This window comes from Coenobita brevimanus, chromosome 61 (genome assembly GCF_032717465.1).
Source record: "Coenobita brevimanus isolate Jiangsu-jjx chromosome 61, ASM3271746v2, whole genome shotgun sequence".
NCBI classification, from domain to species: domain Eukaryota; kingdom Metazoa; phylum Arthropoda; class Malacostraca; order Decapoda; family Coenobitidae; genus Coenobita; species Coenobita brevimanus.
Window position 1 is genome coordinate 34472842 of NC_137014.1, and position 26262 is coordinate 34499103.

A 26262-nucleotide genomic window follows, 5' to 3' on the forward strand; every position below is an offset into this window, starting at 1 on the left:
CAGGAGTGAGTACAAATGTTTTAAGAGGCCCAAAGGGTAGGGATTTGGGGTAAATTTGGGGTTTTCACCATACCACTTAGTCATATAACATGAATTTCGGTGATATAATTTGTGTGTTTCAATTGGCACGGTATAGTTCCTTGATACATTAGCCTTGTAAATTGAGAATCTTCTGTATTCATAATGCTTGAACCACTTGTGAAGTAGGTTGTGAGATGAACATGTGGATGATTATGATGGCAGATCAGGAGAACATAATTAGTAGAAGCAAGAGGATTTTTAGGGTATCTTTACTTTTCATTGAGACAGTGATTGGGTTTGAGATATTTTGTTTTAGTCATGTGGAGGTTATTGAGAGTAGGAAACCAGCAGAACATTGTACCATATGATTTTGATGTTGGTAGAGGAAAGATGTTAAGGCAGCCATGATTCTGTTGGAAGCCTAAGACTGAAGAATGTGGATGAGGATTAATGGGATGGGATGGAATGGTTGTTTATAGTGAAGTCAAAACTGTCAGTTTAATACTAGCATGTATGAAGGAGCACATTACAAGTTTGGTACCCCCTTTATAATTTGCTGTTTAGTGGAAAGAAAATTATATTTTGAAAATGTGCAGATAGTTAGCTGGGATCCTGGGGGCTTGACTTTTTTTGTGTCCAACTCTGGGCAAAGGCTTCAGGGATTATTTCTCAGGGGCATTGGTTCATCCCAAGGCCCAGTAGTCCTCCTACACACCTCCACATGTCCCCACTTCACTGCTAACACTCACCATCCATATTGAATACATGCTAGGGCTGTCTCATACAGGACTGGTGTATTGGTATTAGCGGGGGTATGTTTACGACATGTTGGCAGGTCTTCTGGTAGATCCGTGAAGTCTGCATTGTGAAATTCAAATCCTTAAACAATTTCCTGCCCCAGCTGGGATTCAAACCTGGGTCCATTAGGACTGCAGGCCGCCTCTCTACCAATTCAGCCACTGCTGCCCTGATTGGTGTGTAAATGAATGTATGATCCATTTCACTGGGCATGTTGGTTACAGTTTTCCCTCTTTCATGCTTTTTCATGCATTTTTTTTTTTTACATCCTGCCTCACTCTTTCCATAGGGTAGAATAAAGTTCAAGATGATGATCTATGATTTAATTCTTAAATACTTATTGTGCATCTCCTTTGCAGCTGGTGTGTTCATGCCTGGCAGGTGTGTACAACGAAAAGCTGCTAAAGGACACTGGAGCAGAAGTCCACATCATGGTGCAAAATGTGTTCATGTACATTGACTCCATAATGTGTAATGCTGGAGTGCTTGCAGTGAAGGGCGAACTCTTATCTGCCTTCACATCCACTGCCCTAGCACAGGTCAGCAATCCCCAGAAATATCATCAGGTGTTTTAGGTACTGACCTCTGCTGTAACATAGGCCAACACTCTTCAGAAATACAGTATCATCAGTTATCTTAGCTATTTGTTTATACTCTAGCATGGGTCAGCAGTCTCAAAAACATTAGATGTCTTAGCCAAGATATATTGTTTTGCTTTCATTTTTAAAGCTTCCAGCATGCTTGCGTGCATTTCCCTTGGTCACCTAATGGCAGCTGTCCATGCTGCCCGATCCCTAGCGGCCTCCCTATTCAGTCCCTTATCCCTGAGGTCAGGTTTAGTGACTCCATCCCAGGTCTTTTTCGGTCTACCTCTTGCAACCCAACCACTAATGTTAACACTTCTCACTTTCTGCACCCAGTTGTCATTTCCTCATCCCCTCCACATGCCCAAACCACCTCAGTTTACCTCTCCTCATCACGACACCAATACACTCCAGTCCTATCCTACACATGTATAATACTGTATATATATATATATATATATATATATACAGTACCCTCGCGTCCAACACGTGTTAGTCCAGCACGATTCACGTCCAGCACGGAGAGCATTCATTCATTCATTCATTGCCAGACGCCATGTATCCCAGACAGGGTGGCCAAGGGCTTAGAGTTAATTGTTTTACAGGGAGGGGCACTAATCCTCCACCAACCCCACTTGACGTAGGGATGCCAACAGCATCTGGTGTTCCCAGGCGGTCACCCATCCAAGTACTAACCAGACCCAACGTTGCTTAACTTCGCTGATCGAACGGGAAGCGGTGTACTCAACGTGGCATGGCCGTTGGCAGATAATTAGTATTATTTAATACGATTTAATTACTGCAGCACGAGTGTGTTAGCATAACACATACAGAGCTCCGAGAAGTGGGCGAAATCCACAGAGTTCACCTTTAGCATGATCACCCCCGGTCCAACACGGTCATACTGGACATTCCCATGATGATGATAGCCAATGAAAACTTCTGATCAAGTAGCCTTCCCCGCCCGCTATCGTGACGTGATCGTGATGCCGGCCAATTAAAAACGCTTCTGCTGTCGCGTGATGTTTTGTTTAAATTTCTCCCGCCACAGCGCCACTCAGTAGCATAATTTGCATTGGAAGGTGCTTTTTTCTTGCTGCATTTTCTGCCCTTGTTCCTGCATTTTACCCTGCTCATGATGCCTAGGAAGCCTTCTGAGAACCCCAAGAAGCGTCGGCACCTCCCTCAGGCCACCAAGCTAGAAAGCATCGAGAGGAAGAAGAAAGGGGAGAGGAAAGTTGACATTGCCAAGGCCTACGACATGAATGAAGCCAATGTGAGGACCATAATAAAAAACCAAGACAAGATCCTGGCAGCAGTGAAGGCTTACAGAGTGCTAGGACAGGCAGAAGCAGGACCTTCCATGGCTGTGGACGAAGATAGTGATTCTGAATGTGATTTCGAAGGATTTATGAGGGAGGGTGAGGAGGAGCAGCAGCCACTACCCGCTAGTGACGCCAGCAGCCATCCTCCGGGGACCCAGTAGGACTACCTACAGCCTTGGATACCACCTTCCATTCCCAGCAAGCCCACCAACACTATCCTAAAAGGTTAGTTATCATTCATAGCACAGTACCATTTATTATAATTGCAATAGTACCAATATATGTATAGGTATATGGTAGGTATTTAGGGTGACTTTTCCTAGGGTTGCTGACATAATTCATTTTTCCCCATAAGCTCTATTGTTTGTCCAACACGTTTTTGGTCCAACACGTGACCCATGCATGACAATATTACCTTGCTGGACGTGAGGGTACTGTATATATATATTTTTTTTAAATAACAGAATGGAGGAAGGAAAAACAAATGGGTAAAAAAAAATAATCCATACACCAGATTACTGGTGTCCTCTGTTCATAAAATATCTGTAACAGTTAGACTTGAACAGTTGTGGGTTGAAATTTGGAGGAAAACAACTCTGGGGAAGCAAGTTCCAGAGAGATGCAGTTCGGGGAATGAAAGAATTCTGATAGGCAGAAGTTCTGCAATATGGTTGAGTGACATTCCAGTCATGAGCGCTACCAGATGCCCGTGTAGCACGAGGGAAGGCATGGAGAGGTGGCATCATGGACGCAACTTCGTCTGAGCATTTGCCAAAAAAATATCTGTAAAATAATGCAAGGGAGGCAACATTCCTTCTTACTTGCAGGGGAGGTAGTTTATATGTAATGACAGGGTTGTTAATGATTCTAACAGCTTTATTCTGAATTTTGTCTAGTTGTCTTAATGCAACCTCTCCACAACCATTCCACAAGGGTGAGCAATATTCAAGCTGAGAGCGCACATGACTCTTATAAATTATAGCTAACTGCTCATCGGCGAAGAAGTTATGGACTCTGTACAATAATCCAAGTTTCTTTGAGGTGGTTTTAGCAAGTGATCTGACATGAGAGGTCCAGCTGAGGGCACTGTTAATGAGACACCATGTATATATATATATATATATATATATATATATATATACTGTATATGTATATTTATGTATGTATACATGCGGTCCTTGTCACCCTTGTTTCAGTTACTTAACCTGTTAACTGCACATGGCGGTTTTTTGGAGGTGTCCATGGTGTGCTGACATAGGGGTAAAAACGAAATTTCCCAAAGGCCAAATTTTGTCTTAGGAATTGAGAGAACACATGCCAAAGTATATAGTAACGAAATATTAGCTCAAGATTTACCTTGGTAAAGCCATGGATGAACATCAAAGTGTCTGATTCCCTATTGGAATGTATGGTTTTCATTTTCTGTTTCTGTTTTGAAGGCTCAAACATGCTTGCATGGGTTGGTCTTGGTTACCGTGGCACTATATTCAAAATTCACCTGCACAGCCAGGGCTGTATTGAGCAGTCTCACACAGAACAGCCCAGGCTGTATAGAGCAGTTAACGGGTTAACAGTCAGCGAGCACTAACCTGACCCTTGGAGTGGAGGGAGAAACGCCCACCACTCCAAAGCGATGAACCACGACGAGACATCACCATCCATAACTTTGGCTGTTTCAGTTATCAGCTAGAGAATCCCTCTTGAGATATAAGAAGACACTCTTTGCTACAACTACTCCTTCTTTCTGGCTGCCTGTTCCACTAGAGTCTTCTCAATATCGTGAAGGTGAACCCTGCAGGCAATGCCACAAAGGGGGTCCTTAGTAAGACTGCCTTAAGCGATCTTGGGAGTGGGCAAACAGCTTAATAGGTATAGGAAGCAGTGTAGGATATCTTTGATGTCTATTAGCACACAGGATATCCCAAACTACATATGCCTTGGTAGGAGGCCTTCCCTTCCTTAACATGCTGTGTAAATATGGCTAGATTAAAGATCAAAACCAAAGATAACCCTCGAGACAGACGAACCAAGCAGAAACTTCTGGAGCTTCTCTCTGCTGCTTTACACGAAGCCAAAGATGGATTAATTGTTCTTACTGCCTCTGACCAAGATGTTGATAAAATCCTTGAACATGAACTCACCAAGAAGCTCACAGACAACGGCTTCACTCCTACCCTCCTACAGGAAGTAGAAGGTAGGAGGACAATCATCTGCCATAAAGTTAAAGAGCTGGCTTTTGACAACTCCACAAATGACATAGCAGATGAAATTGAATAGCAGCAATCACGGGCTAAAGTTCATGATACCTACAAATTTCCTAACTCGAACATCCGAAGGAATATGCTGAAGATATACAGTAATCACTCTAATATCCGGACGCCCAATATCCGAACATCCCCACTATCCGGACATAAGAATGTTTCATACTGTACTTTTTTCCATACTATACTTACCTCATTTCACTCTTTAATGTCCTTTATTGGTGTGAATAGGGTGTTAGGAGCTACTGTATGCATGTGCAGTAGGAAGGTGTTTTTCTGAGTTAGGCTAGGTTAGGGTCCATAAGTACCGGTCCAGGAGCCAGTCACCAGAATGTTTATTATTGTATGAACCTACTTCTAAACCCTCATTTTGTTTCTTTTGCATTTATTTCAGTCATTTATGTGCCTTATTGGTGTGATTTGGGTCTTAAATAGGTGCTATGCATGTCCAGAGGGAGTTGTATAGGTGTTTCTCTGAGTTAGGGTCCATAAGTACAAGTCCATAAGCTGGGGCCCAATATCCGGACCTACCTATGGCTCTATTACGTCGGATATTGGAGTGATTACTGTAGTTTGAATCTGTCTCTGTGGCCAAAAAAGCAGCCAGCCAAGGACTGAAGCTGTTCCATGTCTCTATTGCCCCTCACCAGATAGCCAAGGAATGCTACATAAGAATCAAGTATTGCATGAGATGCTATGCCATAGAGGATCACACCACTAACCAATGCCCTAAGCCTAGGGACTATGAAGTCTGCTCTGAATGCTCCAGCCACAATCACACTTGGCCACACTGCAACTCTGCACAGAAAAAATGCATAAACTGTGGAGAAGCTCATGGGACCCTGGCATATAAATGCACAAAAAGAAAAGAGAAGGTAAAAACTAAGGAATCAGAGGTAAAGGAAAAGACCAGCTAATCATACTCACAAACTGCATACCCCCCCTACCTCAAACCTTAACCAGAACCTGAATTCCTCTGCTGCCCTCGGCAACAACCAGATTTCCAAAATAATTCTTTGCCTTTCTCATGGTCACTCTCAGAACATAGTTGAGACAGGATCATTCCAAAGAAATTTAATAGAATTATTGAACCTTAACAAACTCCCAACCGTTATCCTTCCTAACAATCCTCCATCACAACAAATACTGCAGAGTTTTATGCCTACAAACCTAGAAATTGGCACTTCTACCGAGGAAAAACCAGACACAGCAGTAATAGAAGATGAATTCAGCACCTCTACAGACGCTGAGGCAGATGAAGAAGCTGCAGATGATGAAGATGACACCGATGAAAATCCCAAAAAAGAAGAAACCAAAGAAACAAACCAGGTCCCAGTCTTAGTGATGTCCCAGGCCTCGTTTACACACTCCCTCACCACAACCAGAAACTACCCCTACCATCAACAGTGGCAAAAACCTGGGAGGCACGAAGCCCTAAACTAACTCTCACCCTCACAAAGCCGCAAATCTGACCTATAAAGAAAGTAACCATCCCTCTCATAATACAAGACAATCAAGGCGTTAAAGATCATTCAGCATAATATTTTGCACTGGAGAGGGAGAAGCACAGGCCTCTGCAACATATACAGAAATTTAAATGCTGATATCATTCTCCTTAACAGCCACGGAGCTACTGACCAAGATCCACCCAAAATTCCCGGTTATAAAACACATACCACTAACTACTTAGGTAACATTCACGACGGAACAGCCATAGCTGTCAGGAACACGATCCCTCACAAAGTTGATGACAGCTACATTTCGAACCTCCTTGCAGTTGAAGTTGACACCACCACAGGCCCCATCCTCATATCTACCTTATACCAACCATCTGCCAGACCCTGCATACCTACACCAGATCTTTACCAGTTATTCCATAGAAACATTCCAGTATACATGATTGCAGACCTTAATGCACATCATCCTACTCTGGGTTACAGAACCACTAATACAAATGGCAAACAAATCAACCACATGATTAGAAACAGAGAAATAAACCACATAGGACCTCACTTCCCAACATACTTTTCACACAGTGCTTCCAATACACCCGACATAATTCTAACCAGCTTCAGAACTTACCATAACACACACACTGAACAAGGCCCACTAACCACAAGCAATCACATACCAGTAATCTTTTCTATCATAGCTGCCCCCATTTTAACTCCTATTGCCTCCAGACCATGGTTCTCCAGAGCAGACTGGGAACAGTTCAAAGAAGATATCACTCTAAATATGTTTGACAATGAGGATATAGCTCAAGATACACTGGAAGAAATAGACTCAGAAATGGATGAATGGTACGCTACCATTAACAGAGCACTAAAAAATCACATTCCCATCACTTACCACATCTCACTTCCACACACACCCCACAGTCATTATGCACAAAATCTCATAGCCCAGTTTAACAACCTAAGGAACCATGCCGCCAGGTTAGGCTGGACACATCCGCATTACCACAGATACATAGAACTACGAAACATAATGCATGAAACCGTCCTAGTAGAAGCCAACGCACACTGGCACAACTCAATTCTCTACCTCTCAACACTCTACAAATACCCACCTGAATTCTGGAGGAAGATCAATCAACTTTCAGGAAACCACACACCAAACACGCACTATTTACTGGACCACAACAGCATTCAACACTACTCACCTGCAGCACAAGAGAGACTACACAGAGCCCTCTGGAGTAGAATATATGAAGACATAGATGGAATAGATGACGAAACAACACAGATGGTCTCAGACTTCCTTAATAACAACATCGAATTACTCCCTACGACCGAGTTGACTCTGAAAGACTAAATCAAGAAAACCCACTTCTCACCTCCCTTATCGTACTGGGAGAAGTTAAAAACATGATCAGCAGAATGAGGAAAACCTGTCCTGGAAGCAGTGAGATAAACAAAACAGTCTTAACTCAGCTTCCAGATATTGCCATCACTAATCTCATAAACATATTTAACGCTGCCCTCTCAGCAGGCTATTTTTCCGACACCTGGAAGAGAGCAACCATCAAATTAATACCAAAACCAAACAAATCTCCCACTCTTCCTGAGAACTTCAGACCAGTTTCGCTACTAGAGGTTCAAGGCAAACCGCTAGAAAGAATAATGAACTGTAGACTAAGAATTCACCTTGAAGATCAAGATTTATACGGTAAACATCAATTTGATTTTCGCGACGAACTAGGAACCACTCATGCACTAGCTATAATAACAGAAAAAATTGCACAAAACAAAGCAGACGGGGGACAGTGCCAAATAACACTTAGAGACATTACCAAAGCCTTCGACAAAGTTTGGCACCTGGGACTAAAATTCAAAATCTTGTATTTAGATCTTCCCACCATTACAGAGAAACTCCTCTGTGACTTTCTAGCTGACAGAGAAGCCAAGATAGCTATCAGTCAATATCTTGGAACACTCTTCCCCCTCGGCTGTGGTGTTCCTCAGAGGAGTGTCCTGTCACCAATTCTGTTTACACTGTACACCAAAGACTTACCCTCTTCAATTAGTGGACTTAACAAAATATATGCAGATGATGTTAATTAAATCATAGGTTACCCTGGCAAATCCAAGAACATGATAAAAATAATAACAGAACATGAAATCAATAGAATCAACCAATATGAAGAAAAATGGAGAATTAAAACAAACATAAACAAATTTACTCCAATAGTATTGGGATCTAAAGCTAACCCTCCATTATCAATAAACGGAAACCTCATTCAGTACCAAGGACAGGAAAAGTCCTTAGGATTAAAAATAACAAAAAATGGATACTGTAAACATGTGCAAGACAGGAAGTATCAAGGAGAACTGGCCCTAAGGAAGTTATATAGATTTAGACATCTACCAGTCAATATAAAAATTCACTTAGTTAAGGCCATCATCATTCCAACTTCAGACTGCCCACCAGTACCAACACACGCTCTCAGTAACACTCAGTTAAGAAAACTTCAGAGAACACAAAACAAAGCTCTCAGATGGGCTACTGAACAAAGATACCCATACAAACTCACTATAAGACAGATACACGAATACACAAACACTGAAGCCATCAACATATGTTTACACAACAAGCACTCAGAATTTGGGAATCCCTCCACCGACAAGACAGTGAAACTTATCAGAACCTAGTTAAAAATTCTGACAACATCACCAGATACAGTAAACTCTTTCCAAGCATCGGTGAAAAAATTCAGACACCCCCAGTCCCATTACACAAATACTGTAGCTAGTTAGTATCACACGAACATTAAAAAATAGTAATAATAGTAATAATAATAATAAAACAAAATAAATAAATAAAAAGTAAAATAAATAAATAAAAAGTAAAATAGATAAATAAAAACCAACTAAAACAAAATAAATAAATACAAACCAAACAAACAAATAAACTCAACTGACCCAGCAAAATGGATTGCCCACCAGCTTTCACCTTTGACTCTCCTTCATCTTTATCCCCCCTTTCACTTCCCCTGATCTTCTCCCATGCTCTAAAATATATATATATATATATATATATATATATATATATATATATATCCACAGGTATACATGGCGAGTGATGAGAAGGGTGGGCAATGATTGATTATGAAAGGAAGGCAATGATTGATTATGTGTGTGTGGATGAAAGGATGCAAAGATATGTAATGGATGCAAGAGCTTATAGAGGTTGGGGGAGTGGACTTTCTGACCACTACTTGGTGGTGGCCAGAATTAGGATTCAAGTAAGATGGAGGAATAGAAGAAGGGAAAGACGAGAGGAAGGAGTAGTTGCAAGGAGAGTGGAAAGGTTACAAGAGGATCAGAAAAAGGCAGAGTATAAGAGAGAAGTGGAGGAACGATTGGGCTAATATGAATTGGAGCAGATGGGAGACGTGGAAAGTGTGTGTAGGATATTTACAGAAGAAATATGTGCAGCATGTGATGTGGTGTTTGGAAGGAAGAGAAGACGGAGGGGGGTGCAAGGAACAGCGTGGTGGACTGAAGAGGTGAGACAGGCTGTGGCACAAAAGAAGAAAGCATTCAATGAATGGATGAGAAATAGGGGCGTGGAGGAAGTTGAGAGGCGGAAGAGAGAGTTATATGTAGAAAGAAAGAGAGAGGTGAAAAGATTAGTAAGAGAGAGTAAGAAGAGAGTGGATGAGGAATTTGGAAGGAATTTGAGTGTAAAGTGGAGGGACTGTAAGAAAATGTTCTGGAAAGAGGTGAAAAGAGTAAGACAGGGTGGAAGTGAAGTTAGCTGGGAGTGAAAGATAAAAATGGTAGATTACTAGTGGAGAAGGGAGAAAAAGTGAGCAGATGGAGAGAACACTTTAAGGGATTGTTGAACATAGAGGATGGAAGTATTGCGAGTATAAGTGGCTGGGGAATGGCTGGGAGAAGGAGGGAGGTGAGAAGACAGGAAGAAATCAGTAGGATAGAAGTTGTGGAAGCAATGAAGAAAATTATATCGGGGAAAGCCCCAGGAATTGATGGAGTGTGTGGTGAAATGCTGAAGCATGGGGGAGAGATAGTAGTAGAATGGATGTGGAAGATGTGCAGATTGGCCTGGGAGGAAGGTAGAGTCCCGGAGGATTGGAAGTCAGGTATAATTATTCCCTTGTACAAAGGAAAAGGGGAAAAAGAAGTGTGTTGTAATCATAGGGGCATTTGTCTTCTTAGTATAATAGAAAAAGTGTATGGTAGGATACTTATTGACAGAGTTAGAGAAAGAACAGAGAAATCAGTTGGAGAAGAACAGGGAGGCTTTAGGAAGGGAAGAGGTTGTGTAGATCAGATATTCATTCTTAGATCTTTAGTGGAAAAGTTTCTAGAGAAGGGAAAGAAGTTGTATGCGGCTTTCATGGATTTGGAGAAAGCATATGACAGGGTGGATAGACAAGGATTGTGGAAAGTGTTAAGAATATATGGAGTAGATGGAAAGTTGTTGAATGCTGTGAAGAGTATGTACGATGGTGCGAAGGCTGCAGTGTGTGTGGATGGTGAACTAAGTGAATTTTTCTCTTTGAAAGTTGGGTTGAAACAGGGATGTGTCATGTTTCCATGGTTGTTCAATCTGTACATGGATGGGATAATAAAATAATAAAAGAGGTACAAGGTAGGGTAGTGGATGTTGGAGTGGCCCTGGTGAGAGAGGATAGTGTTTGGAAACTCCCTGTACTGTTGTTTGCAGATGATACTGTGTTGTTGAGTGAAGACGAGGGGGAGCTGCAAGGTTTGGTGGATGAGTTTGGGAGAGTTTGTAAGAAACGGAATCTAAAGGTGAATGTAGGGAAGAGTAAAGTGATGGTCTTTGAGAGAGGTGAAGTCAGTGAATGTACAGCGAGGTTGGATGGTGAGGAATTGGAAAATGTGAGTACTTTTAAGTACTTGGGTAGTGTGATGAGTAAGGATGGAGGTTTGGAGGGTGAAGTGCTTAAAAGGGTACAGCAGGGAAGAAAGGTTGCTGGTTCTTTGAAAGCAGTGATAAGAAACAGGGAAGTGAGCATGGAAGTGAAAAAGTTACTACATGACAGTATTGTGATACCAACTCTAACGTATGGAAGTGAAGCTTGGACGTTGTTGGAAGGACACAAGTCAAGAGTGAGAGCAGTGGAATTGAGTTATTTAAGAGGAGCCTGTGGAGTCAAATGGAGAGACAGGCTGACGAATGAGGATATAAAGGAGCGTTGTGGTGTGGATGTGGATGTGATAGGAGGCGTTCTGAGGAACACACTAAGGTGGTTTGGCCATGTGGAGAGGATGGAGGGTGAAAGACTGATGAAGAGAGTGTATGTGAGTGAGGTGGAGGGGGGAAGAGGGAGGGGGAGGCCGAGGATGAGATGGAGGGTTGGGGTGGAGAGGTATATGAGAGAGGGGTGTGTGAGTTGGGAGCAGGGCAGTGAAATGGCGGGGGACAGGGCGACTTGAAGGCGATTTGTTTGTGGCCACCCCAAACGGGATTGAGGCGTCTGGCAATAGATAGATAGATAGATATATATAGCTAGATAGATAGATAGATATATGAATATATATTTATATATATGAATATATACCATCATCCACTCACTTGATGAAGTGCTGCCTACTTCTTCCTTAGCCTTTATCATTCTTTTTCTGTGCCTCCCCTCCTCTCTTCCTATTTCTCCCATCTTTCCTGTCACTTCTTATTGCTTTTCTTTCCTTTACAGGTGGCTTTACATTGAGTGACAAGCCAAATGGTTTCCTGTAAGCCAAGAAACCATTTACTACGCTGGGTGGTAACCATATAACCAAACCATACGTGCTCCCTACGTGTGAACAAGTGGGTTGGTGGAGGGTTAGTGCCCCTCCCCTTAAAACAAATAACTCAAAGTCAAGTGGCCATCCCTTAAGGGATTATGGCGTCTGGCAATAGATAGATAGATAGAATATATATTTACCCTTTCAATCTCATGACATACCATTTTATTCTTTCTATCTCTTAATGATTTTATTCAGCTTAGGTGTGACTTTTCAAGTAGGATGGGTTAGATATAGCCTTTACTAACCTCTTTGCCAGTAAAATTCTTTCCCAATTTGAATTATATTGTCTGAAAGTACTAAGGAGAAAGTGGAAAAATGCATCATTGTAGTGAAGGATACTGATTTAAAATTGTTTTAGTGGGTGATGTATGGCCCATAGGGGGCTCAACCTTATCTTCTGTATGTGCCCATTTGTAGGTCAAGAGAAAAGGTTCTATCAGTACTGGAGCTGGAGAAAGGATGGGCGGTAGTGGCTTCTTGAAGTAAGCCAACTGGATTATGACAGTCTTGGAGTCCATGGTTAGATCATTAATATGTAGCTGCCATCAATCATCCAGTTTTTTAATGCCACACTGGCAACACAGCAAAGAATGATGTACAGTACATCAAAGTCAAGATACTCCATGGTCTGTGGGTTGTAAGAAGCAACAGAGCATGTAGCCCTGGTGTGGTTGAATAACTCTACTGTTCTTGTGCAAGACAATGACCACAGTACTACAGCAACCTGTCTGTAGGATTCAAATTGTAAAGAGGCCTGTACATGCTCATTACAGCCTGTCTGGTTGCATGTACTGGCCACCTGAATGCAGCCTGTACAGGCATCCTCCACCAAGGATGAGAGTCTTGGCCTCAACAACCTGCACAAGTTCAGTTTTGCCTGAACAGACAAGTTTGTGCAGGTGACTGGATGGGCTGACCAGGGGATCTGTGGCACCCATTAAACTCCATCATCAGTAAAATAGTAGGCATCAGACATTGTCATACAGTACTGTATGACAATGTGTGTTGCATGTCAAATAAAAATTCTGTTTGTGGCAAACATTTTTATTATGTTTTCTGCTTGCTGGTATGAGTTGCCATGTCAGGTGCCAGTTTGGTTGAAATATCCAGAGGGTCATGTAAATTATTCCTAACTTGAATTATTCCTAATTTATACAGTGCAACCTCAATACAGGTAATTTGAAAAGCTTGTGTTCACAGACTATTCGAACATCAGAAAAATTCATACATTATACAAAGCATTTATCGGGCTCTCCTTAATTCTTGTAGTTTAGATGTGCTTTTGACACGAGCTTTGAGGTATGGGCTGCCTGGCTTGCATAAGTCGTCCTATTTTCCCATTTTTTTTTTTTTTATAACATCATCATCATCATCATCATCATCATCATCATCATCCGGACCTCCTTTTCCACCCAAGGTCAGGGTGAGGAGTAGCAATATCCAGACAGCCCAAAATTGCCCAATCCAATGGGCCATGCTTCAATTCACTCATCATTCAAGCCCCTGGAATCCTGGCTCTATCAGATACTCCAAAAACATTCACCACGTTCTGTAGCTTCACATATCGTATCCGACAGAGTCAATCCAGACGCTGCCACGTTAAAAAGGGGTGCCAAAAATCCCTGATCATGTATATCTCCTCACAAAATTCATCGAGCCAGCTCGATCTCCTGTCAGTTCCCTAGCCTCACTGACTTCCAAACCTCTCTTCCTCACACATTCATCCACCATCTCTCTCCACTTTCTCCTTGGTCTACCTCGCTTCCTCCCTCCTTCGAATTCGCTCAGATATACCTTCCTCGCCACTCTGTTGTTATCCATTCTCTCTGCATGACCATACCATCTCAGTACACTCTCTTCAATTCTGGTGTCCACCGACTTCCTCACTCCGCATCTTTCACGAATCACATTATTTTGTATCCTATCCACCCTTCGTACTCCACTGCTCTTACTCTTGATTTTTCATTGTCATGCCACATCATAGTCTCACATCCATATGTTAAAGTTGGCATTAACACTCCTTCAAGTAAGCCTCGTGCAGCTGCAACACTCAAGCCTCTGTTTCTTATCAAGGCCTTCATTGCACCAGCTACTTTTCTTCCTTGTGTCACTCTACTTTCAACTTCTCTTGCACATTTTCCTCTCTTTTCTATCACTGTACCCAGGTATTTGAACTCTCTCACCAATTCCAGTCTCTCTCCATTCACTGTAACATCGCACTGGGAGTCACCTTCTCTCTCAGTAACCATCACTTTACTCTTTTCTACATTTACTCTCAAGGAACGACGCCTACAGACATCAGCAAAACTCTGCACTAGCCTACCAAGTTCTTGTCCGGTACTTGCAAGCAGTGCTGCATCATCAGCATACAACAAATTTTAGATATTCCATCCATCACCATTCATTACCAATGCCATCCCTCTCTCCATTACTCATGTTTTCACTTCTCTCATTACCCCAACCATATATACATTGAACAACCATGGGGACATCTTACAACCTTGTCGCATGCCCACACTGATTGTGAACCATTCACTTAGATGCCCATTAACCCTGACACATGCTTCACTACCATCATAAAAACTCTTGACGGCACCTAGCAGCTTACCCTCTACACCATACATGTGCAAAACTTTCCACAATCCTTCTCTGTCCACTTTGTCATATGCTTTTTCCAGATCCATGAATGCCATAAACACCTTATGGTCCTTCTCACAAGCCTTCTCTACTATCTGTCTCACTGAAATATTTGGTCCACACATCCTCTGCCACTCCTAAAGCCACCCTGTTCATCACTCACTAGGACTTCTGATATCTCTCTTACTTTCTCTATAATAATTCTTCCATATACCTTCCCTAACACACTCGGTAAGCTTATGCCACGATAATTCTTACACTCACTCCGTTCACCTTTATTTTTGTACGGGGGTACAGTTACAGCCTTTTTCTACTCTGCAGGCACAGTTTCACTCATCCATGCCTTCTTACATATCTCCACCAAGCACTTCATTCCATTCTTTCCACTACATTTAAGCATCTCTGCATACACCTCATCAACCCCAGCTGCTTTCCCATTTTTCAGCCGCTTCACAGCACTCTTCACCTGTGCAAGTGTCATGTCTCCTGGCACTGCATTCCTTCTCTGCACACCCCCAAAACCAATCATGTTTACAGCTGCTCTGTGCTTTCTATCCCCATTCATCAGGCTTTCAAAATATTCTTTCCATCTGGTCCTTACTTCATCTCCATGGGTTAATAATCTACCACCTGCATCCTTCACACCATCCCATTTCTTACCGCTTTCACTTTTACATTTCCGCACCTCTTTCCAGAATAACTTTCTATTTTCAGAGTAGTTCGTATTCATTTTTCTTCCTAGATCCTCATTTACCTCCATCTTTTTCCTCTTCACTAGTCTCTTTATGTGCTTCTTGCTCTCAACATATTCAGTTCTTATTTCAACCGAACCCTTATCCTGTAACCACTTTAGCCACTTCTTCCTCTTTTTCTCTACCACTCTCTTTACCTCCTCATCCCACCATGCCGTACCTTTCTTCTTTGTTGTTACTCTTGCCACACCACATACCGCTTTAGCATTCCTAACTAAGCAGTCCCTATATGCATTCCACAGTCTGTCCACATCCATTTCATTCCAATTCAGTAATTCTAACTCGTCCAATATTTGGTCCTGTATTCATCTGCCATTTCTTTGATCCTTTTTATAACACTACAGCAAATTTTTTATTTCTGTTAACTCAGTGTACAGTAAAAGTCCAATTATTTGGCAGCTCATTATTCGGTAGATCCAACATTTCGGCAGTTTTGAGAAATAGTCCCATTTACAAAAGTCTTTGATTATTTAGCAAGTATTCAGAATCATCTTGGCAGTCCCAGAAGTGTTATCTGTGACCTGTAGGCCTGCTGTTTCATTACACTTGAATATGTTCACTAGTTTTTATATTTTTCAGATTCAGGGATAGTACTATGTTGATTACAATGTTGCACAGTATCATACAGTACAGTAACCACCACCCGAAATTAGCGAGGGTTACGTTCCAAGCCCCCCTCGCTATTTCTTGCAATTTGCTAATTCACGATGCCTTCCTGATAATGACATTTACTGGTAATTGTGTAGCCCATGAACCACTGATACTGTAATGCATTACCCATAAATAAACATTGCATGTTAAATCTGTTTCCCCGTTTATTTTGGCTGCATGGCTGTGACAGCTCATGTTTGATTCCTCAGCATTATGGTGGAAGGGACTATCCTAAGTGTTTAACTAAACCAAACCTAACTGAGTTTAACTGTACCTAATAATCTAACCAAACCTAACCTAACCTTAAATTGGAAAAATGCATAAAATAAACTGGAGGAATATGAATTGGTAAGATCTTTCTGGGGATTGTTAAATGTATATTTAGCGCTCATTCTTTTGTTCATTTTTGTGTTTGTATGTAAAAGAGAGAGTATTGATGCAAATGGTGATGTATTCCATTTACCCCTTAACCGCGGGGCGTCACTCTCATGACGCTCGGGTGCAATGAATCATACCACGGGGCATCACTTTTGCAATTCTGTGTTATTTTGAATTCGCCCGGGCTTTGAAGTGGTTGCTTGTATCATCTGTCAGTACAGCCAGTGTCTAACAGTAGTCAGTGCTGCTATTGTCATCTGTACTCCCATCCATTGTTGACAATTTAGCCATTTCTGCCTGTTCTTGACTCCCCTCCCTACCTCCCCTCCATTACCCTCTCCTCCCACCTGCCCCAGCTGCGCTGCGCTAGGCAAATCTTACCCGGATTTTTCCACTCATTTCATCCATTGGAATGAGCCCTATGCCTTATTCTCATACAGAATAATATATATAAAGAAGAAAAAAGGTAATTGATTGTCCCATGCACCTGGAATTGGCTAATTATCATATGGCAGCACCCCACATGCACTCATTCGTTAATTTTCCCTGTTTATTTCCCCTTGAAATATGCTGTATGACCTGTTCTCATAATAAAAATATATATAAGAAAGGAAGGGAGAAGCCTAGGTGATATTTACATTCACCTGGAACTACCTAATTTCCTGCCAATCATTTCACAGCATATAAATTAGCAGCTGTCACCTCGCTGACGTTGTCAACCCTTGGTGGCCCCATATCCGCCTCATCATTCAGTTGAGTGTTGTCTCTTGAGATGAAAGCACGTAGCACTCGCGATCCTCCATTTCCACCACTTCTAGAGGGCCCTGTGACCTCTACCCCTACTAAACCTCGTGTGGGAAGGGGTAAAGGACTAAGAGACTCTACTGTGGAGCGTGAACTGGCTAATTTATCCGTGATAATGGTGGACAGTGACTACAGTCTTTCTGGTGAATTCATGTGATGAACCAGTGGAGGAAATGATGATAAACTACGAGTGCTTCAGTGTCCCAAGTTCATCCTGGCTCCAAGGGAAAGGAGCCCTTAGTTACTGGAAGTGACAGTGTATATCTAGCCCTCCATCATCCAATCCTACGTTGCCCCATGAGGAACGTAGGAGCCTGGGGCTAGGCAGTTGGTCCTGACATTTAAGATGAGAGTGACCAGTCTCACTCATCCCTGAGTGGCATTACGTGAGCAATAAACCCCAACCATCCCTTGGATATAAACCTTCACCGACTCAATCCGATTGGAGCACAATAATTACCCACTAAACCACCAGGCGCCAAAATTTGGTTATATGGTTACCACCCAGCGTAGTAAATGGTTTCCTGGTGTACAGGAAACCATTTGGCTTGTCACTCAGTGTAGAGTCACCCACGGGCAGAAGGAAGAGGAAAGAATGAAGGAATGAAAGACAGAAGAGGGAGTGTAAAGTCACCTGCAGGCAGAAAGACAAGGAAAGAATGAAGGAAAGAAAGACAGAAGAAGATGGAAGGAAAGAAGAATGGAGGAGAGGACAGCATAGTGTAAATAAAATAGAAATGTAAATAATTACTAATATAAGAAAATGAGTACAAATACTTGGAGTAATGACAGTGAAAGCTTTGCTCTCTACACTAGTTTACTGAACGAGAAAGTTAATGCCTGGAGTGAAAATAAACTACTATTACTGAAGGAAACTTATGGATAAATACTGTATATATATATATATATATATACAAGTTTAATAAAGTAATAGGAATATAAAGTGTGAGTGTGTTTATGAATAATAAATGACAGAGTGCCAGCGGGGAATGAACGCAAGTGGGAAGCTCGTACGTGCTCGTAATTTTCATTGCTTTCACAATGTTTTTTTTTTGGTGTATGGATTCCAAACTACTTGAAAATCATAGAATAGTGTTTCTAGTGATAATATCAGGCTCAGGTAATCATATTATGGGGTGTCAGGATGTGTAAAGTGGAGACTTCGTTACCCAACTTCAGAAGTCTCCATAAGTCCTACGGTAGGCTCAACAAACATCCCAGGAGAAAGCTGAAGGTATGTGCCATATGCATATGTAATTATAATATTGTAGGACTAATAACTGATTTTTGGCAAATATTTTTAAAAAGTCAGTCGGAGAGCGAATATCCCTGCATGAGGTGCATGGACCGCCTCCGACATGCCCACTCTTAAGGGGTTAATAACTCCCGGCATTGAACAACCCTTTACAGTACCAGTGTCAGTGACATCAAGTTAGTGTGAGCTATAAAAACCTGTGAACAATTATGGGAAGAGAACGAAGGTCACTGCTATGTTTACACGACTCTGTGCTACCATTCCAAGCAGTCAGGCGGTCGCTTAATCTCAGATGTTTTTGCCCATGTGGTAAATGCATCGTAACTTTATGAATTCTTCCGTGAATCCTAGTGAATCTTAGCATGGGTTTAGGAAGCAAAAAAAACACATTGCTAGGTGTGCCAGATGATTCTTTTCACATGTTTAAGAAAAATAAATTGATTTCAGAAGAATGGAAAAAACTCGACGTACTCAAAGATGTATTATATTTCTTCCATTCAATTTTCTTAGAGATGTGAAGAGAATCATCTGGTGCACCTGGCAATGTGTTTTTTAGCTTCCTAAACCCATGCTATGATTTGCTATGATTCACAGAAGAATTCATAAAGTTATGGTGCATTTACCATATGGGTGATGACATCTGAGATTAAGCGACCGCTCACTGCTTGGAATGGTAGCGTAGAGTCGCTTAAACTCACCAGTGACCTTTGTTCCCTTCCCATAATTATTCAGTTTTTTATAGCTCACACTAACTCGATGTCACTGACACCGGTACTGTAAAGGGTTGTTCAACACTGGGGGTTATTAAGGGGTTAATGGAATACAGTAATCCCTCCAATAACCAATGTAATAGAGCCAAAGGCATGTCTGGAAATAGAGTTTGTCTGGGAATTGGGAAAATGCCTCCTGGACAGGTACTTATGGACCCTAACACAGCCTAACTCAGAAAACCACCTACATAACTCCCTACCGGACATTCGTAGCACCTATTTAAGACCCTATTCACACAGATAAGGGATAGAAACCATGAAATAAATGAAAACAAACCAGAGAATGAGGAATTAGAAGTGAGTGTGGAAAATATTGAGCAGTGTACAAGGTACAGTAATCCCTCTAATATCCGAACGCCCAATATCCGAACATCCCCACTAACCGGACATAATCCTCCTGGGATCCAATATTCCCAAAATGGGCCAAAAACTGCAAAAAATTCGAAAAAAATCTGACTTTTTTCCCTCCCATAATTTGAAATTCCCGCCTGGCGCCAAACAGCTGTTACACCATGGTCCCTTCACCCCTTCCTTCCTCCCCCTCCCCCCTCCCCTGTCAGGTTGCCATTTGGTATTTTTCATTACCAAGTGTGGGCCAATTTGGTAATGAAAAATTCGTTTGGTAATGCATTAGAATAATGCATTACCAAATGGATTTTTCACATGTATGAGGATACACAGGATAGAGATGGTGGATTGTTTGCTCTCTCTGATTAATCTGCTACCCTACATAGTGTGAAAATAATCAACATGGTGTTAGTTATAAGGAGAGTGATTACATGTATTTCCACTTGTATATATAATTACTGAAGAATATATGCTAGCTTTACGAAATTGGTAATAAAAAGTTATATTTGACAATGAAAGTTGAGGAGATTGGTAATGTGGCTGTTGCGATCTGGCAACTCTGTTACCCCACCAACATCAACAGTCACAGCTTAACTCCGACGGAGAGCAGATACTCATAACAGTGCAAGCCACAGGTGCTTGTTTTTTGTGAATAAACAGTGAATAAACTGCAATACCTTGCCACTAGAACACACAGGAATTTACAGTGTTGTGCAGTGTTAAGAAATTAGAATTTAGAGTGCAGAGGATTAACTGTGGACTGCAAACTGGCGGTTCAAACCAGTCCAAGACCAAGGGACTTGTAAGTACCCAGAATGTTTAATATTGTATAAACTCACCTCTAAAACCTCATGTTATGGTTCTTTTGCATTTATTTCAGTCTTTTATGTCCCTTATTGGTGTGATTTGGGTCTTAAATAGGTGCTATGCATGTCCAGAGGGAGTTGTATAGGTGTTTTTCAGAGTTAGGGTCCGTAAATACTAGTCCATAAGCTGGGGCCCAATATCCGGACAGGACCACTATCCGGACCTGCCTATGGCTCTATTGATCCGGATATTGGAGGGGTTACTGTACTTACAACACGTCCGTGGCCGTTATGAAGATTAACCCGCTTCTAAGGCTCTGGCAGTGGTGAAGATACTCTTGAAGCACGTACAGTAATCCAGTATTGTGCTGCACTTAATCCTTTGCCCAGTGAATTATAACTGTTCAACACTGCAGATTCTGTTCTTACTTCCATCAAGCCAGTTGCAACACGCCAGTTTGCACTCTGCACTTAATCCATTGCACTCTGAATTCTAATTTCTTAACACTTCACAACACTGTAAATTCCCATGTGATCTAGTGGTGAGGTACTGCCGTTTATTCACTGTTTATTCACAAAAACGACCACGTCCGGCAGCCACTGCGATGAGCGTCTAGTCGCAGTGGTAGTTAGGCGGGAACTGGGGAGGAGGGGCAGCAAGGGGCTCCTCTACTATGCGTGAAAGCACAGTTGTTCGACACCACACACCAAGTTCAAAGTACGGTTGAATAAAATGTCGGATTTTTTTTTTTTGGGGGGGGGGGGGGGGGGGGGCTGAAGGAACGGGCCCAAAATGTCCAGAAATTGGGGTGTCTGGGAATTGGGCATCTGGTTATTACAGGGAGTACTGTACATTACTGTTGGCATCAATACTCTCACCTACACACAAAAACGAACAAAAGAATGGGCACTTAATGTACGTTTAACTTTCATCCGAAAGGCTTTACCAGTTCATATTCTATCTCTCTATCTATCTATTGCCGGACACCATAATCCCATATGGGGTGGCCATATGACTTTGAGTTATTTGTTTTACGGGGAGGGGTACTAACCCTCCACCAACCCACTTGCTGACACGTAGGGAGCACGTATGGTTCGGTTATATGGTTACCACCCAGCATTATAAATGGTTTCTTGGCTTACAGGAAACCATTTAGCTTTTCATTCAATGTAAAGCCACCTGTAAAGGAAAGAAAAGCAATAAGAAGTGACAGGAAAAGTGGGAGAAATAGGAAGAGAGGAGGGCAGACAAAGAAAAGGAATGATAAAGTCTAAGGAAGAAGTAGGCAGCACTGCATCAAGTGAGTGGATGATGGTCACCACCACCTACCACTTAACTATTCCTCCACTTTATTTTATGTATTTTTCTGACTATTTTATTTTGTGTTTGGATAGAGTACTGTATACAGTACTCACTCCAAACACATTTGTAATAAGTAGTGATGACAGTGTTTACCAATACAAATGATATACTGAGCAGGTAGATAATATTCTGTATCATTTCGGCCATCCAGGAAGTGTTATCTGTGACTTGTAGGTCCACTGTGTCATTACACTCGTATATGTTGACTAATTTATATATATTTCAGATTCATATATAGTACTGTATTGATTATAGTATTGTACAGTATCATACAGTATACAGTGCTTTCCCCATCCCCAAACACATTTGTAATACCATAAGTGATGATGACAGTGTTCACCAGTATATATAAGGTACTGAGTGGGTAGGTTTTTCGATTATTTGGCAAATCCAATTTCTCAGCATCGGCCCAGTCCCATAGGTGCTGAATAATTGGATTTTTACTGTAATAATAATAATTATCAGTACAATACTCATTACTAACCAAAAAGTATTTTTCTTACACAGGTACCTGTATATCTTTTCTTGTCATCTGTGTGCCCACTTCTGTCCTAAAACGTTTTGCAGTTGTATTCATACGCTGTATTTAACATCCGTCAATAAATTGTAAGGGAGAATAATTTGTGCATTCATTTATTCATATATAACTGAATTACATGAACATACGCATCTTTTACCACTGCCTTATGTTGCATAGCGGGTGATCAACTGATGTTTGTTTACATGATGAGTGTGGCATGATGCTACACTCTGTTCTTCATATCTTGTGCATTGCTTGCCCACAGAATTATTAGTCCCGTACCGGTGAAACCAGTCAGGGACTCTAGGCTATCGTGGTTCCATCGGTACGTCTGCAATTTCTGTCCGTTCTGTAACTTCCACATTCATGGGTAGATTTTTTTTTATATAACTTCACACAGTTGTTCCTGTATACCGTGATGGTGTGTCACGCACAACAACCAGCCATCTGCTCCCAAGGTCAAGGTCACACTTGGGGCTCAACCAAGGTCGGGTGCTGTCTGTCTGCAATTTCGTGTCTATAACTTTCACATGCATCACATGCATAGACTGATTTTAATGTAACTTCACACAGTTGCTCCCCATACCATGACGGTGTGTCACACGCAACAACCAACCATCTGTTCCCAAGGGCAAGGTCACACTTTGGGCTCAAACATGGTCAGGTGCTGTCATACTTAACCTAAATACCTGCATTCGTGTCCACTCTGTAACTTCTGCATGCATGGACAGATATTGATATAACTTCATGCAATTGTTCCCCATACCATGACAGTATGTCGCATGGAACAACCAGCCATCTACTCCCAAGGTCAATTACGTATGTATGGTTATCATCTGGTAGAGGACTTTGTATTGCGTGGCAATACTGAATGCACTTGTTTTATTTATGATGTATTTTATGATACTGTAATGGACATTTATACAAGTTTGCATTACAGAAGTATCAGAATCTCAGATAACAATGCAATATGTATGCATATGCATGTGTGTGAAACAAGTGGTAAAAGATGTCAGAGGTTCATATTTACCATGATGTTACATGGTAATTTGCTCAAATATAGATATTTTGGGAAATTGCTACCTACCAGCAATCATGCATATGTTAAAAGTGAGTAAAATTCATTAAAAATGACACCAGAGTTTTGCATGGTTAAGGCATATTTACTGTACTTTCACTTGGCAGAGAACTTAAAAATCATATCATATTGCTTTGTAATGTCATATACTGTTGTTTGTCTAGCAACATATCTGTCTTTGAGAACACATCCAAAAATAGTTATTTACCCTAGTTTCAGTCTGTACAGAACTTCTGAATACTTTTGTTGTTTTTTTGTTGTACATGGTCGTGTTTCCATCACCACAGTCGTCTTATAACACGTGCACACACATTACCTATTTGTTGCTGGATTGTTACGCATTCATACTTTTTTTCATGGCACTGCACTAATTGATAAAGTTAGGACAACTTTTTGAAGTCACAATTTTGATGAAATATAAGTAGTGTTTAAACTGAATTGAAGAATACAGAGCATCTTGAACAGAAGGAGGAGAGGAAAATTTCATGGGTGATGGACACTATAGTAAGGTTATCAGTACTAGATCAGTGTAGTTGTCAGTTTTAGATGCTTGAGTCTGCAGTCATTTGTGAACTAACTTGGGAGAAATAAAAATGAGATTTCATAAATTATGATATTTGAACTTTAGATGTTTCCATAGCTTAGGCATTCAAATTTTTTAGATTGATCTCTGACAAGGACATAATGTAGAATTCTGTGTGTGTGTGTGTGTGTGTGTGTGTGTGTGTGTGTGTGTGTGTGTGTGTGTGTGTGTGTGTATTTGTATTTACCTATTTGTAGTACTGTATACAGGAATTGAGCAATGCTCGTGTTGTCCTGTCTCCATATCCACATTTATCAAGTCTACCTTTACACACATGAGTGTTTTTCTCATGCACCACCTCTTTGTCTAAGTCGTTCCAAATATTTAATTATTTACCTAATATACCGGTGCCTAATTGTGATATACATGGAATGTACTATGCTCGTGGGTTTCCGTCGCTGTTTCTCAATAAGTCAAATTTAGCTTTAAACTCGTTTAAGTTTTTAGACTGGACGATCTCTTTGTCCAGGCTATTCCATAAGTCTATACTTCTGTAAGGAAAGCTATATTTCTTGATATCCTTCAAGCAGCTTGACTTTTTCAATTTCATTCCGTGTCCTCTTGTTGCTCTCATATCCCATACAAACAGATCTTCTTTGTCAATTTTATCTACTCCCACCATGGTCCTGAACACCGCAATCATGTCTCCCCTTTATCTCCTTTCCTCTAAGGAAGGCAAATCCAGTTTTTCCAGCCTCTCTCTGTATGACAGGTCTGTCAGACTGGGGACCATCTTGGTTGCTGTTCTTTGTATTCTCTCAATCATGTTTATATCTTTCTTTTTGTGTGGGGACCACTCTACCGCTGCATATTCTAACCTGGGGCGGATCATGGCCACTATCAATTTTTTCATCATCTCCTCATCCATATAATGAAATGCTACTCTTATGTTAGTCAAGAGTGTGTGTGTGTGTGTGTGTGTGTGTGTGTGTGTGTGTGTGTGCTCATTTCAGGTATGTGTAATGTCTTGCATCCATTGGCAGGTGTGGCAGCCTGCAGTGCTGGGAATCATTGCCAATAATGCAGCAGTTGGCATCGTCACCAGCTTATTCCTCAAGAGCCTCAACTCCATCCTCAAGACTTTTGCATCTGCCCTTGAGCTCGTCTTTATAGCCATCCTTTCTTGGGTCAGTGGTGTTCATAGTACAGAAAATGCACTCCTTATCTCCTCATTATATGTTAAGAATGTGTTCCATAAAATCATAGTCCCCCCCCCCCCCAAACAACTTGCACTGTAGAGTGGGAGAATTGTTGATTGTTGTTGAGTAATCCAGGTCTGTCTGGCTGAGCAGACCCATCAACCACAGGGAGGCAGCCACCTCTGCAAGTCTGTTCCTTGCAGTAATCTGACATTCTCTTATGGTAGATGTTACCTCATTGTGTTGAGGTGTGGGGAAGCATGTGGTGGTTTGGTCATGGATTGGTGCTGCATTTGCATCTCTCCACCCATTTAACAGGGTTACAATTCTCTGCCCCACATCACCGTGCTATTTGGTTACATTTTTATTTCCTAGCATTTCAAATAGTTTCCTGGGTCACAAGAAACCATTAAGTTTGTCACTCAGTGTAGTGCCACCTGAAGTGGAAAGAAGAGGTATAAAAAGTGAAATGACGGATGGGAGAAATAGGAAGAGAGGAGTGCAGATACAGAAAAAGAAAGATAACAGGCAGCACCACATCAAATGGGTTGTTGTTGTTGGTTAACTCTAGCCTGTCTGGCTGAGCAGACCCATCAACCTCAGACAAGCAACATCACCTGCAGGGTGATCCTATGCAGTGAGCTAACATTCCCTTGCAGTTGATATGACGAGGCAATGGGAGAATTGTGAAGGTTTGGTTCCTGGATGGATGCCTTATCTGTGTCTCCACTTAGTTAACAGGGGCACCTTAGTAAGCTCTATATCTCCTCATGATCTGGTTGTAGGGTTGCCACCATGTGTTGTAAATGGTTTTTCAAGTTTCAAGAAGCCTTTAGACTTGTCACTCAGTGTAGAGCCATCTGAAGTGGAAAGTAGAGTAATAAAAGTGGCTGGATGGAAAGG

At 41.5% G+C, this 26262-nt stretch overlaps 1 protein-coding gene and 1 non-coding gene across 2 annotated transcripts in view; one reads left to right on the plus strand and one right to left on the minus strand.

The window, feature by feature from the left end:
* The window catches only part of LOC145403742 (UDP-galactose transporter senju-like), a 149958-nt gene that overhangs the window by 105276 nt on the left and 18420 nt on the right, over window positions 1-26262 (plus strand). The window contains exons 8-9 of the mRNA XM_080275420.1: window positions 1179-1358; window positions 25204-25347. Of these exons, the coding sequence (XP_080131546.1) occupies window positions 1179-1358; window positions 25204-25347 (324 nt within the window). The remainder of the gene's footprint in view (window positions 1-1178; window positions 1359-25203; window positions 25348-26262) is intronic.
* Window positions 2051-2169, minus strand: LOC145403836 (5S ribosomal RNA). The gene has a single exon (XR_013898053.1). It is a non-coding gene; the product is annotated as a 5S ribosomal RNA (ribosomal RNA).